This window comes from Bos mutus, chromosome 10 (assembly GCF_027580195.1).
Source record: "Bos mutus isolate GX-2022 chromosome 10, NWIPB_WYAK_1.1, whole genome shotgun sequence".
NCBI lineage: Eukaryota > Metazoa > Chordata > Mammalia > Artiodactyla > Bovidae > Bos > Bos mutus.
The window spans coordinates 79,756,036-79,771,112 of record NC_091626.1 but is presented as its reverse complement, the minus strand read 5'-3'; the positions used below and the strand labels follow the sequence as shown (position 1 = coordinate 79,771,112).

Below are 15,077 nucleotides of genomic sequence, written 5' to 3'. Positions count from 1 at the left end.
CTGCCTGCAATGCAGGAGACCCTGGGTTGATTCCTAGGTTGGGAAGATCTGCTGGAGAAAGGTTAGGCTACCCACTCCACTATTCTTGGGCTTCCCTGCTGGCTCAGCTGGTAAAGAATCCACCTGGAATGTGGGAGACCTGGGTTCGATCCCTGGGTGAGGAAGATCCCCTGGAGAAGGGAAAGGCTGCCCATTCCAGTATTCTGGCCTAGAGAATTCCATGGACTGTATAGTCCATTGGGTTGCAAGGAGTCAGACACGACTGAGTGACTTTCATAGAGACAGAAAATAGACTTAATAGCTGTGAATAGCTGGAGAGGGGAGAATGGAGTTCAGGGTTTCTTTTGCAAGTGATGAGAAGGTTCTAAAATTCATTATGGTGCTGCTTGCACAACTCTGAATGTACTAAAAATTACTGAATTGTGCATTTTAAATGGGTAAATTTATGTTATATGAATTGTATCTTAATCTGTTATTGAAAAAAATTGGATCTAGCTATTCCAGCTCTAAAATTAATCCTATGGAAGCTTTTATACAAGTGTACATATTTACACACATAAGGTGTTCATTGATGCACAGTTTTAGTAAGGAAATACCAGAATCAGTCGAAAATTGTGGTTCATAAAGACTGGCCAATATGTAATTGTTTCCTAAAAATGAGACTGATTTATATGTTGTTTTTTTCCTTCAAAAAGTGTTTTTATTTCACATTTTGATACATACTACGTCTGGAGTTTAAGTTTTTTTATGTTAGGAAGTAGTGTCAACATTCATTGTTTTCCAAATGGATATTCAATTTATCTGATCTATTAAAAATTTTTATAAATTATATTTATGTGATATTTGTCATAAATTGTTAGTTGTATATACATTTGTCTGTATCTGAAGTTTCTTTAACATGCTATTATTTGTCTGTCTTCTTGTCAGTGTCACATTGTTTTAATTGCTATGGTTTTGTAATATATTTTGATGATGTTGTTTAGTAACTAAGTCACGTCTGATTCATTTGCAACCCCGTGGACTGTAGCCCACTAGGCTCCTCTGTCCATGCAATTTTCCAGGCAAAAATAGTAAAGTGGGTTGCCATTTCCTTCTCTAGTGATCTCTGTTTTGATTTTGAAAAATCTTACATATTATTTAAGTGAAAAAACAAAGTTTTCAAAAATATAGATATTAGAATAATTTAATTTTTTACCTGCCTAATTTGTCTTTGTCTAGAAAGTGGTTTGAAAGATACTTACCAGTATGTTAACAGTGATTACTTCTCAGGAGTTAAATAAATATTTTTGTGGATAAGTAGAAAATACTTATTTTATAAAGTTTTGTGCTACTTGAACTTTTTGCAATAGGAACGTGTTCAGTTCAGTTCAGTTCAGTTGCTCAGTCATGTCCGACTCTTTGCGACCCCATGAATCGCAGCACACCAGGCCTCCCTGTCCATCACCAACTCCCGGAGTTCACGCAAACTCATGTCCATCAAGTCAGTGATGCCATCCAGCCATCTCATCCTCTGTCGTCCCCTTCTCCTCCTGCCCCCAGCCCCTTCCATCATCAGGGTCTTTTCCAGTGAGTCAACTCTTCGCATGAGGTGGCCAAAGTATTGGAGTTTCAGCCTCAGCATCAGTCCTTCCAGTGAACACCCAGGACTGGTCTCCTTTAGGATGGACTGGTTGGATCTCCTTGCAGTCCAAGGGACTCTCAAGAGTCTTCTTCAACACCACAGTTCAAAACCATCAATTCTTCAGCACTCAGCTTTCTTCACAGTCCAACTCTCACATCCATACATAACCACTGGAAAAACCGTAGCCTTGACTAGACAGACCTTTGTTGGCAAAGTAATGTCTCTGCTTTTGAATATGCTATCTAGGTTGGTCATAACTTTCCTTCCAAGGAGTAGGAGTTTTAATTTCATGGCTGCAATCACCATCTGCAGTGATTTTGGAGCCCAAAAAATAAAGTCTGACACTGTTTCCCCATCTATTTCCCATGAAGTGATGGGACCAGATGCCATGATCTTAATTTTCTGAATGTTGAGCTTTAAGCCAACTTTTTCACTCTCCTCTTCCACTTTCATCAAGAGGCATTTTAGTTCCTCTTCACTTTCTGCCATAAGGGTGGTGTCATCTGCATATCTGAGGTTATTGATATTTCTCCCGGGAATCTTGATTCCAGCTTGTGCTTCTTCCAGCCCAGCGTTTCTCATGATGTACTACTCCACACATAAGTTAAATAACCAGAGTGACAATATACAGCCTTGACGAACTCCTTTTCCTATTTGGAACCAGTCTGTTGTTCCATGTCCAGTTCTAACTGTTGCTTCTTGACCTGCATATGTTTCTGAAGAGGCAGGTCAGGTAGTCTGGTATTCCCATCTCTTTCAGAATTTTCCACAGTTTATTGTGATCCACACAGTCAAAGGCTTTGGCATAGTCAATAAAGCAGAAATAGATGTTTTTCTAGAACTCTCTTGCTTTTTCGATGATCCAGGAATATGTTACCTTAATTATATAGAAAAAATGAATGAATTTAAATCTTGTCATAAAACTGAATTTTTGTGATTCCCTATTCATCCTATTTAGTTGATAATGACTAGCCTGTATGGTTACCTTTTCCTTTAATTCACATTATAAATTAAATCCTAGGTTTGTAGGTGAGTAAAAATAATTTATTCTTTGAATTATTGAGATTTAAAAGGAAATAGTAACAAATAAGAAAGAGTATTGATACAGGTCCTAAATTGTTTCAAATCATATGTTTACTATGTTCGCTGCAATATTTATTTTTGTGGGCTAGTAAAAGGAATCACCTTTGCTTAATTTTAAAATACATTTACCAGAATGATTTAATTGAAAAAGATGATTTTATGTCATACCTCGATGTGCTTTTTAACAAATTAGATTACTGCCTTTCAGGTTTCTCAGGACCATGAAACAATGGCACAGGTTTTGTTCAGCAGGAACTTGAGATTGAATGTAGCTTTAACTTTCTGGAGAAAGAGAAGTATTAGTGAACTTGTAGCATATTTAGTAAGGTAAGTGTGACCCTTAATGGTTTTGTTCAGTAAAAGTAATTTCCAGTGTATTATCTCCTCTTTTTTATGTTATACTGGTTAAAATTAAACTTCCTATGTTTAGCTTCATAGTGACAATATGTTTTAAATTATATTTATCTATAGTCTAAGTAACCGAAATACAGAAAACCATTTGTTTTATCATATTGAACATACATTTTACCTTCTCTAAGATTCTTATCTATAAAACTAAGAGATACCATTATGCAAAAACCAACCTTTTAAAAAATTTCCTTTCAGTAAAAATTTTAACTATTACCTTCTCACTGTATTAGTCTTCGCAAATGTTACCTTGGTGAGGCCTTCCTTGACCACCTTATTTAAATATGTATATTTTTTCACTTTCTGTCCCTCTTTTCCATTTTGTTTTTCCCCACAGTACTTCTCACAGTCAGCATGCTTTATGTACTTCATTTGTTTATTGTCTGTTGCTGCCTTCTCCACCCCTCCTCCCATACTCACACATGCATTGAAATACAAGCCCTGTCTCTCTGATAACTGCTGTATCCCTAACACTTGACTCATCATAGACACTCAGATCATTTGTTGAGGATTAAATTTCTTAAAAGCAGTGTGATGGTTATAATATGAAAGGAAATAAAGAAATCAGCTGTCTAAGCAGTTTTGTTCCCACAGGATAGAGGACCTTGGAGTTGTGGTGGATTGCCTTCCCGTGCTCACCAATAGGTAAGAAGACTATTTTTCAGAAAAAAAAGGAAGTTTAAAGAAGAACAGAGTACAACCTGTTCATATTTTATAACTTAGTATTTATTTATTTTAGTTTACAGGAGGAAAAACAGTATATCTCACTTGGCTGCTGTGTAGATTTGTTGCCTCTAGTAAAGTCACTACTTAAAAGCAGATTTGAAGAGTAAGTGCTAATCTGAATCTCAATTCATTTTTCTGTTTCAACATCCTTGATTTTGTGCCTTCAAGTACATAATGGTAGATTGAGCTCCCTGAGACATACATGGTTTCTGTTTTAAGAATATAGACTGACTAAAGAACAATTAGAAAACTATCTATAAACATGTTACATAAAATACAATTTGGTGAAAGTAGTGAAAATTTAATTTTTAAAGGTGTATCTGTGTGTTTTTTAATCAGTGTGTATGTATTTTTTTGAGATCAGTAGAGTATCTTTTCTAAAGGCTTCTTGGATGAAAACACTTGAATTTTGTTACAAAATGTCATTTCAGATATATAATAGTTGGTTTAAACTGGCTTCAAGCAGTCATTAAAAGGTGGTGGTCAGAACTATCATCCAAAACAGAAATTATGAACGATGGGTGAGTATACCTTTAAAGATAAACTCATGTTACTAAAGACTTTTTTTTCAGGAAATTTTATTTTATGATTATCAGTTTTTCGTTTGCTAAGTTGTGTCCAACTCTTTGCAACCCCATGGACTGCAGCACTCCAGGCTTCCCTGGTCTTCACTGTATCCCAGAGTTTGCTCAAATGCATGTCAATGATGCCATCCAACCATCTCATCCTCTGTCACCCCCTTCTCCTGCCTTCAGTCTTTCCCAGCATCAGGGTCTTTTCCAGTGAGTTGGTCCTTCACATCAGGTGGCCAGAGTATTAGAGCTTCAGCTTTAGCATCAGTCCTTCCAGTGAATATTCAGGGTTGATTTCCTTTGGGATTGACTGGTTTGATCTCCTTGCTGTCCAAGGGACTCTCAAGAGTCTTTTCCAGCACCACAGTTCGAAAGCATCAATTCTTTGGCGCTCAGCCTTCTTTATGGTACACCTCTCACCCCGTACACAACTATTGGAAAAACCATAGCTTTGACCATGTGGACCTTTGTTAGCAAAGTGATGTCTCTGTTTTTTAATATACTGTCTAGGTTTGTCATTACTTGTCTTCCAAGGAGTGAGTATCTTTTAATTTCTTGGGCTGTGGTCACAATCCTCAATGATTCTGGAGCCCAAGAAAATAAACTCTACCACTGTTTCCACTTTTTCTCCATCTATTTGCCATGAAGTATTGGGACCAGATGCCATGATCTTAGTTTTTTGAATGTTGAATTTTAAGCCAGCTTTTTCACTCTCCTCTTTCACTTTCATCAAGAGGCTTTTTAGTTTCTCTTTGCTTTCTGCCATTAGAATGGTATCATCTATGTATCTTCTGGCAATCTTAATTCCAGAAGCCTGTGATTCATGCAGCCTGGCATTTTGCAAGATGTGCTCTGCATAGAAGTTAAATAAGCAGGGTGACAGTATACAGCCTTGACATACTCCTTTTCCAGTTTTGAACCAGTCTGTTTTTCCATGTCTGGTTCAAAATGCTGCTTCTTGACCTGCATACAGCTTTCTAAGAAGGGAAGTAAGGTGGTCTGTTATTCTCATCTCTTAAAGAATTGTCCGCAGTTTGTTGTAATCCATAGTCAAAGGCTTTAGCATAGTCAGTGAAGCAGATTGTCAGTATATAATACTTATTCTCTTCATTTTCAGAGAAATAATAAATTGGGATACTATTCATCTTTGGAATGTTACATGTGAAAGTTGAATTCCAGAGCCCAGTAACCCCCTGTGTCTATTGTTCTGGCAGAACCATACCCTTTGGAAGGCAAAAGCACAGACTTACATCCGTTATATATATTTTGGGAGGCAAAAGCACAGACTTAAATCCATTATAAAGGAGTGAGAGAGACAAAACCTTTATATCCATTATAAAGGAGTGAGAGAAAAAGAGATGACCTTTGGTGGAGTAAAATTGAGACCTAGCAATGGAGTCATCCTGGGGGCGTCCTATGGCTCTCTGGACCAGATAGCCAAAGGACATTAACATAAGAATCCAGTGTGGATGATTACAGTTCTAAAAACTGAATTATAATCATAGTTTGAGTATTGTCTTGATGTGAAAGTGTGTGGGTGTTCTACCAAAGGAGCCAGATTATCATGAAACTACAAAATATATATATATCCCAACAGTTTCCTTTCAGTCCATAATTTGCTTTCTAGGCTCTCAGGACTTCCCCACTTCATACCCAAGAACTGGATGTCCAAATGTCCCAAATACCTCATTGTTTTCTTACTTGCTTTAACACCTGAGTAACCTTTAATTTCCATGATTGACATGTACTAGTTTAAAGAGTTGCTTGACTTCAAATGGTATAATTTTATCCTGAAGAAGACTTGAAAATTTTAAAGCTGTTTTCATTAAGTGTATTAGCTACCAAAGTCTATAACTTATTATATTTGTATTTTTTTTTCTTTTTTTCTCCTAGAAATATTCAGATTTTAAAACAGCAATTAAGTGGGTTGTGGGAACAGGAAAACCATCTTACTTTGGTTCCAGGATATACTGGTAATATAGCCAAGGTAATCTATATTTAAGCTTAACTAAAAATTTGGAATAATGTAATAGTATTATGCAATCATAAATGAACTCATTCGAATGTCCAGTTAAATACTACTCTGCTGCTGCTGCTGCTAAGTCACTTCAGTCGTCTCCGACTCTGTGTGACCCCACAGAGTCTCTCAGCCCACCAGCCTCTCCTGCCCCTGGGATTCTCCAGGCAAGAACACTGGAGTGGGTTGCCATTTCCTTCTCCAATGCATAAAAGTGAAAAGTGAAAGTGAAGTCGCTCAGTCATGTCCGACTCTTGGCGACCCCATGGACTGCAGCCCACCAGGCTCCTCCATCCATGGGATTTTCCAGGCAAGAGTACTGGAGTGGGGTGCCATTGCCTTCTCCAAAATACTACTCTAACACGATCTAAAGTCAGTTTCATATTTATGAACACTTAAGGTGCTCTGGATATGAATATGACTTTGGCAAGGAACATAAGAATTAGTCATTGAATGTGTTTCATATACAGCCATAAATATGTGCTAGTAGGTATTTAATGACCTTGCTCCAATTACAGAAAAATATTTGGAAAAAAGTTAAGAACCCAGGTTAGGAAGGCGTCTGAAATGGCAGTGATATTCAGGAAGCAAGGTGAGGAACGTAGTCAAATAGTTTGGGAGTATTTTTAACTTGGCTTTTGCTAACGCCATACTTTAGGGGAAAGTTAAGTTGTTCAAATCACAGTATGAATTTGACATCATTCTTTATTGATTTACTTGATCTTAAAGGAAAAAGTACATTACTATTTTGGATTTTAATATTTAAACTCCAGAAAACATTGGTAGTTAAAATATAATTGCAAAGTAAATCATTGTTAAAAAATATTTCCACCCTTTTACTGGGCATACTGCTATCATATAAATGGGCATTAAGCCAGAAATATAAAAACTTCCTCTGGTTTAAAAAATATCGTATTCTTAAAAAAAGGATTTATGTCTTGGACTGACTTATAAAATTTTCCTTGAAATACCTTCATGAAAGGAAGGATAATCTTGTATCAAGCAAATATGTTATACCAATGTGTATAATTTTACTCTGTAGAATTCTTAATGATGAAAATTTAATGAACAGAATCAATTTCCTAAAGTTTTTAAATTATTATTTGTTGTTCTTTGGTTAAAAGGAGGAAAAATGAAGTAAAAGTTGATAGAAAATAGAATACATGATATATCACGTTATTCTGAAAGTACCTTGTATTCTTAGTAGTAGAACTGAAAGATTATTTCTTTAGAAATTTGCAAGGTACTATTTCTGTTATTACAAACAATATTGAGTGATTAAAAGTTCTGTGAAGTTCCTTAAGCTATGATAAAGCCTCCTTAACAACATTAAACCCTCACTGTAATTTTTTGAGGGTAGAAATCAGAATGGCCATCATGAAGCTGGCCTGGCATTTATATAGCACTGAAGGAACTGCTGTGAATGATGTAATGATCTTGCTGAGCTATAAAGGCAGAGTTGTTTGATAACAGAAACTAGAACATTCCCTAAGCACTTTGCAAAGACTTCCTGAGCACATGCTGTGTGCTACCAAAATGCAGATAAAATGTTGAGTAGGGCAGATCTTTTGCACTCAAAGGGTCACGAAGGCAAAACAAGTGACAGAAAGGGAGAAGAAAACGGGGTGTGTATATGTGTATTTACAGTACTGGCTAATGAAATGCTTCTGTTTTGTTCTCTAAGGATGTAGATGCTTATTTATTACAGTTGCATTGAAAGACTTCATCTATAGCATTTGGCTATTCAAAACATCCTTGGACGATATGATTTCCCCAGAAATATCTCATCTGAGAACTGTGAACTATGGAAGAAATCAAAACCATTTTTTCCTTTAAAGAGAAACGTATGTTGAAACCACTAATGAAATGCTACCGATCTACTTCACATTGAAGTGGAAAAAGATCCAAAAGGAGCAGCTTCAGCTCCAATGAGGTGAAAGTGCACTACGAAGATTGTTCACCTTTGCTGCGTTTGGGATTTATATGGTTATTTGGTAACATTGTTTAAGAACTACTGGGTCTTAATGCAATCCTGCATAAGAATATAATTTATACTATGTGAAAAATAAGACAGGACTTATTACTAGGAATCACAGAGACCAATCATCATTACTTTTTTTTAAGATTGTGTTTTATAAGAAAACACTTAAATGTGTGCAGCTACTATTTTCTTATGTTGAAAAGACTTTGAAAGTTTAAACCATTATAGCAAATAATCAGTACTAAAAGTTTTTTGTTCGCACTGAGATACTGTATATGCAAAATGCCTTAATTATTAATAAGCCAATGTGTATGATACCAATATCTGTTTAAGAAAATTAAAAGCAAACATGCTTCTGGCATGATAAAATCATGGAATTAAATCAGGGGTTTCCATTCATGTAGAATGTTGTTAAAACTTATTCTACACCATTCTTAAAACTTGAGAATATTTTTAGTATCTCTGATTTTTCTTTTTTTTTTTTTGCCAGAATCATGTCATGTATGTATGTATGTGTTACTCCTATATATAAGAAAAAGGCAAATCTGTATTTGTATGAATGCTTAACTGGAAATGTCTATGGAATTGACTAATTTATATTCACTTTTTATTGTATATAGATTTCTGATATATTCAGTTCTGTATCATTTAAGTTTTCTTCATTTGAGTAAATTGACTAAATATTTCTATTTTTTGCTTTTTTAAGTTCTGATTTTATATGAATTATACTTTTTTTCACTACATATGTTTAAAGAATTACATACAATGCTTTAGAAATGTTTACACTTAGTGCTGACCTTGTATTTTAAATTCCAACACTTTACTACCTCCTCCAAAGGTTGGTATGAAATACCAGCAGACTGTATGAGGTCTCTCTTTTATTTTAATACCATTTTTAGTATCAAAGAACCCACTTCTGGAATGTCTTAAGAACTGCATACATTACCTTGAAAGTAATTGGGGTTTAAATACCACTGTTGGTGGTTCGGTTCGCATATCGTCTCATCTTTAATCAGCCTGAGAGGCATCTGAACAAAGCCTTTTAGTAATTGAATTTCTGTGCAGTAATCCTTTTAAGCACTTGAATGTAAATCTTTAGCATTTACCCAATTAGCCACTACTAATGTGAATCTGAAACACACATCTTCTTGCTTTAAATGTTTCTTCTGTGAGTTCTTTTTTGTGTAGCTATATTTTATATAGCTATGTATTCTTCACAGTGAACATCAGTTGTAGTAACTGATTATTCTCTAAACGTTTTAGATTAGAATAATTTCAGGTTACTGCATTTCTGAGTTTTGAGAGTTGAGTTATTTAAGAAGTCATTTTTCAGGGGGTGGAAATTTGAATTGTAAACCTGCATCATCTCTGTGAAACCTTAAGATGATGAAATATAACCTTTCTTTGTTCCCGTTCCTTTAGTTTTCACTCTCTTATCTAACAGTTTCAACCAGTTAATACAGTTGGTACATGGTGCTAATGAGGCTAAAGACGGATTTCAGTCCTTTTAAGTGTTTGTTAATTTTACACACATACACAGAACTATTCATGGCTACAGATTGCACCTTAAGCATACATCTCACAAATTCAACTCGAGGTCACAAGGAAGATGGTGTGTACAGCATAACACAAACCCTTCAATGGAAAGATAATTCAAATAATTGGCACATGGAAAACTATAGACTTTTAATCTAATATTTAAAATAATGTAATGTCTAAAATTCTGTGTCACTAGTTTTCTCTGTTTACGATCAATGGCTAAACAGTGTCTTCTGAAAACCAAACTTGAATTAATCAAACTTTCAGTAAAAATTAGGTACAAATAACAAATGAAACAGTAAGAAAAGGTATTATCTTGTTAACATGTTGGTACAAATATAAATGAAACATAGTAAGAAAAAGTATTTCCATGTTTTGCTGAGTTTGAGTTTCTTAAAAGATAGTAGATAATACTTCATTTTTACATTCAGAGCTATATAAGGCAGCAGTCTTTAGCTTATAAATATCATTCAGTGGCCCACACTCCCAATTTCTGTTCTTGGCCTTTGCAGTTTACCTTAGTACCTACCTCTCTCAGTTACTGGGTTATGATTAGTGTTAGGTGATTTTAAGACTCTTGGATAAAAGATAAGTACATATTGTTGAACCCTTACTTTGCTATCGAGTCCTTCTCATGCTGTTTAATCAGAACAGTGTTGATCTCCAGAAAGAGCCAAAGAAAGTGTTTACAAAGTATTTTGGCTGTTGTATTGACCTAGATTAAAACAATTGCTGTCTGTCATCACTCTCTTGTTGCTGTGCTGCTAAGCAATATAACTGAAGGACTACCCAAGGTCTCTATGCCTTTCTATCTCTTGTACCTTACTCAGTTTTTTTAAGATGGTAGAGGGTTATAATCAAGTAATTTGCTTGATTATAAAGCAAATTATAGAGATAAAGTAAATGATGTTATAATGAGTGTTCAGAGAAAAGAAGTTAGGAAGCAAGCATTATGCAATGGTTTTAAAAACATCCTTTGGCAATAATTTCAAAGGTAATTGGCATACATTATTTACATGAATCTTGAGGTACAAGAATTTAGAAATAAATATCTGTACCCACTTTGAATCATTAATATCAGCACTGAATTTTAAGGGCCCCTGAGGAATTAAATCCTAATGCCCCTAAACATACTTGGTATGTGTCTTGTCCTAACCTTAAAAATGGTTGTGTGGCTTCAAAGCTGTATATTTGGACTTTGAAATAATTTTCTCAAACTTAGACCATTTCTATATTTGACAAGTTGTTGATATAATTAATATCAATGGAATCTAATTTGAGTAATGATTATTAGCTGTTAAATGCTGATAATAGAAATTATATTTAAATGTTTATTTAGTTACTTAAGGAGTTTGATAAAACAAAATTTTAGTTAACATTTTGGTAGTCATTCCCAGTTATTTTTTTCTTCCTATTTAAGAACAAAATGGTAACGTCAGTTGGCTTTTTTGATTTAAAGAAAAAAAATAGAATCACAAACAGTTGACTTAACTGGAGTGATCTATTTGGATGCACTACTTATCTTTCAACACAGACTTTTATTTTCTAAATTATTTCAGATGAAAATAGTATTGCTGGACATTTTGGTAGGTATTGACTTCTGTGTTATTCTTTAACCCTTAATTCTTAATTCTTCTAGCTATGGAAATTGTCATAGAACTTTGTGACACACTATTCCCCCTCCTTTTTAAATTCTGTAACAGGCATATAGAATAAAAAGTTCATCCTTAAACACTCTATGGTTCTAATGTGTAATATGGCTTGATTGATTCAGTAATAGCACCAAGGATAACAATAAGAATAAATACTGCATATCATATATTCAGTATACTGAGTGCATTTTCCAAAACTCTACTTAATATAATATTTAAAATTATGGTAGTCATCATAATTTTCTCTGAGTCAGATCACTGACTTGACAATAAATGCTAAAATCAAAGTTTACTAAAAATTAAGTACAAGTACAGATGAAACTGTGTATAGCACAGTATTTTGTTCTATAGACTCTACTCATAAAACATGAAAAGACATTGTTACTAAGTATCAGTAGTTCTGTGAAAGGGCAGCCCCACAGCTGCCAGTATTTTTTATAGCAATGCTTATTATATATTCTTTGATATGAAGAGTTACTATTCTCTGAACTATAAGTTTTATGTTGGGAGATACTCTGAGTCTAGATAAGCAGTCAGCCCCCAAACATGCTTGAACTACTCTTCAAGTTCTGTGCTTTACAGTATTCTGTATTTTCATTCAGATTTAAACCAGGATTTCATTTTTTCAATATCCTAGACCTGGTCAAGACCATTGTGACACTATGAATTTACACGAAGCTAAGAAGAGTTGATCCAGATATTTTCTAGGGTAAGAAAGTTGTGGGAGTCATGAAATACACCAAATTTCTAGAGTTACTTGCTTCTAGAATTACTGTATTGCACTTATCAAGCAAACTTGCAGTTTGGGGCCTGGATGGGAATTAGTCTTCACTTTCCAAAAATCAGAAGCAGAGTTTGTGTCCATTTACTTTTCTACTTTCATTTGAGAAAGAAAGTAAAGGGGGAAGAGAAAAAAGAAAAATTGCAAAAAACTTCATTAGACCTTTGTGTAAGTTATTTGAAGAGGTGAAAGAGGACCCACCTCAGCTCCCACTTGCCCTGCAGTGCATTCACTGTTTCCTCTCTGTACCACAGTAGCCTAGCCTCAACAACAGCAAGAGAAATGCAAGTTAACACTTCTTTTTAGGCAGATTCTAAAGCTTACAAGAGGATTTTGAAGATGCTTATTTTTTCCCCTTAGCCATTCAGATTCTTTTTCCCTTAGAGGACAAGAAATAGTGAAGGAAGAAATCAGTTCACTTCTCAGTTTCTTCTTTTAGAGACCTCCCTGCCTCTCTCTTAGACATTAGTATTTTCAGGGTTCTGTGTTAAACTCTTTTCTCACTCTACATGGCATCCTTACTGTCAACATTAACTGTTCTCATTTGGGGGTGGGAGGGAGGTTATTTTCTGACTGATCAAATAGGCATGGATTTTTTAAAAGGTTGAGAAAACATTGAACTGTATGTTTATCATTCTCAAATCAATATCTTGCTCTAAACCCAAATCTTAGCTCATCCATTATGTATATCCAATTGCCTACCGGAAACATTCATCCGGATATCATTTAGACATCCTAAATAAAATATTATCCATAATTGACCTCACTCTCCCACCTCCCTCCACTCCTTTCCACCAAACTGTCATCCAGTCCCCGCCCCACCACTACCACCAAGGGTCCTGGATTTCCATTCTCATTGAATATTCTTCATATCAGTAGTTATCAAGCCACAAACTCATGAGTCATCTCCAAATCACTCATCAAATCATGTTGGTGCAACCCCTTAAATTTCTCTAATCTTGCTACATTTCTTCACTTCTGCCATTACCGCCTGCAATGCGGGAGACCTGGGTTTGATCCCTGGGTTGAAAAGATCCCCAGGAGAAGGGAAAGGCTACCCACTACAGTATTCTAGCCTGGAGGATTCCATGGATTGTATAGTCCACGGGGTCACAAAGAGTCAGACATGACTGAGCGACTTTCACTTTTACTCTACATTATTCCAGCAGCCTCCGGACTGGATTCTCTCAATAGTACCACCTCCTCTCTGCCCCTCCCAATGCTCCAGCTAGAAAGAACTTGTTTCAGTTTCTGGAAAACATTAGTCTTTCTGTGCAAATGTTTATCAGAACACTCTTCTCCTGAAGTTCACCCATTTATCACTTCCTTAGCCTTCAGGCCTCAGTGTAAACACAATACATCTGGGAAGCATTCTCTGAAGCCTCTTCTGCTGTTAGAGGCTCTGTCCACATTTTCATCTCCACTCTGTTTTTAAGAGCATGTAGTGCTTTGCAATTGCTTATTATCTGTCATCCCAGATAGATTAATAGCTGTATGAGACCAGGGTCTGTGCTCTCTGTCACATTCTCAGGACTTAGCATTTACCCAGCCTTACCAGTAATAGACATTTAATTCTTAGGAATAAAAATGCAAGAGTGTAGCATATTGGGGCATAAGCTGGGTGAGAAAGTAATTTAGTAATCCAGAGCTATTTTGAGATAGCATTGCAACTAAAAATGAGTAGTTCTGCAATAAAAGTATCCAGTTTTCTTCTATCACTTTTTTGTTTTATGAAATTGGTTTGTAAATGTTCATGCTGCAAGGAAATAAAAACCTTAGCTAAAATGTCTGATTCTCATAAGATGTACATTTGTTTTTCTATTGTATGGTTTCTACATTCCACACAAGATCTGTGCAAGTGAGGACCATCTATGAAGTTCAAAATTAAGGTATTTTCATGTAATGTGTAAAATACATAAATTTTCTTGATATTGAAGTTTGTGTTTCTCCTCTGCTTTTATCTTAAAACAATTGAGAGTCATGCGAGATAGTGTTTTGTTTTGCCTTTTTTTTTAATGAATTCCTTTTTTAAATTAAGAGTCGTTCATCCTTATTTCGGAGAAGGCAATGGCACCCCACTCCAGTACTCTTACCTGGAGAGTCCCATGGATGGAGGAGCCTGGTAGGCTGAAGTCCATGGGGTCACTGAGAGTCAGACATGACTGAGCGACTTCACTTTCACTTTTCACTTTCATGCATTGGAGAAGGAAATGGCAACCCACCCCAGTGTTCTTGCCTGGAGAATCCCAGGGACGGGGGAGCCTGGTGGGCTGCTGTCTTTGTGGTCACTGAGAGTTAGACATGACTGAGCGACTTCACTTTCACTTTTCACTTTCATGCATTGGAGAAGGAAATGGCAACCCACTCCAGTGTTCTTGCCTGGAGAATCCCAGGGACGGGGCAGCCTAGTGGGCTGCCGTCTGTGGGGTTGCACAGAGTCGGACACGACTAAAGCGACTTAGCAGCAGCAGCAGCATCCTTATTTTTGAAAATGGAATAAGAAAAATAAGAAAATTAAACACCCATAGTCTCATCCACCTAGGGAGGATGAGGACACTGTATTTTCTTCTATATGTATGCATATTTTTAATGCAAATGGGTTCATAATCTACATACTGATACTTGGTATATTGTTTCCTACTTTCTATATGCTGGGAAAGCTTGAAGATAACTGAAGAACTTTCATGTGTATTAAAG

The 15,077-nt window shown here is 35.7% G+C and overlaps 1 protein-coding gene across 1 annotated transcript in view; it reads left to right on the top strand.

The window, feature by feature from the left end:
* KATNBL1 (katanin regulatory subunit B1 like 1) overlaps nt 1-14,165 on the top strand; it is a 55,115-nt gene extending 40,950 nt beyond the window's left edge. The window contains 6 exon segments of the mRNA XM_070378271.1: nt 2,913-3,031; nt 3,707-3,757; nt 3,852-3,941; nt 4,270-4,359; nt 6,304-6,397; nt 8,112-14,165. Coding sequence (XP_070234372.1) covers nt 2,913-3,031; nt 3,707-3,757; nt 3,852-3,941; nt 4,270-4,359; nt 6,304-6,397; nt 8,112-8,144 — 477 coding nt within the window. The 3' untranslated portion in view covers nt 8,145-14,165.
* The last annotated feature ends 912 nt before the right edge of the window (nt 14,166-15,077 follow it).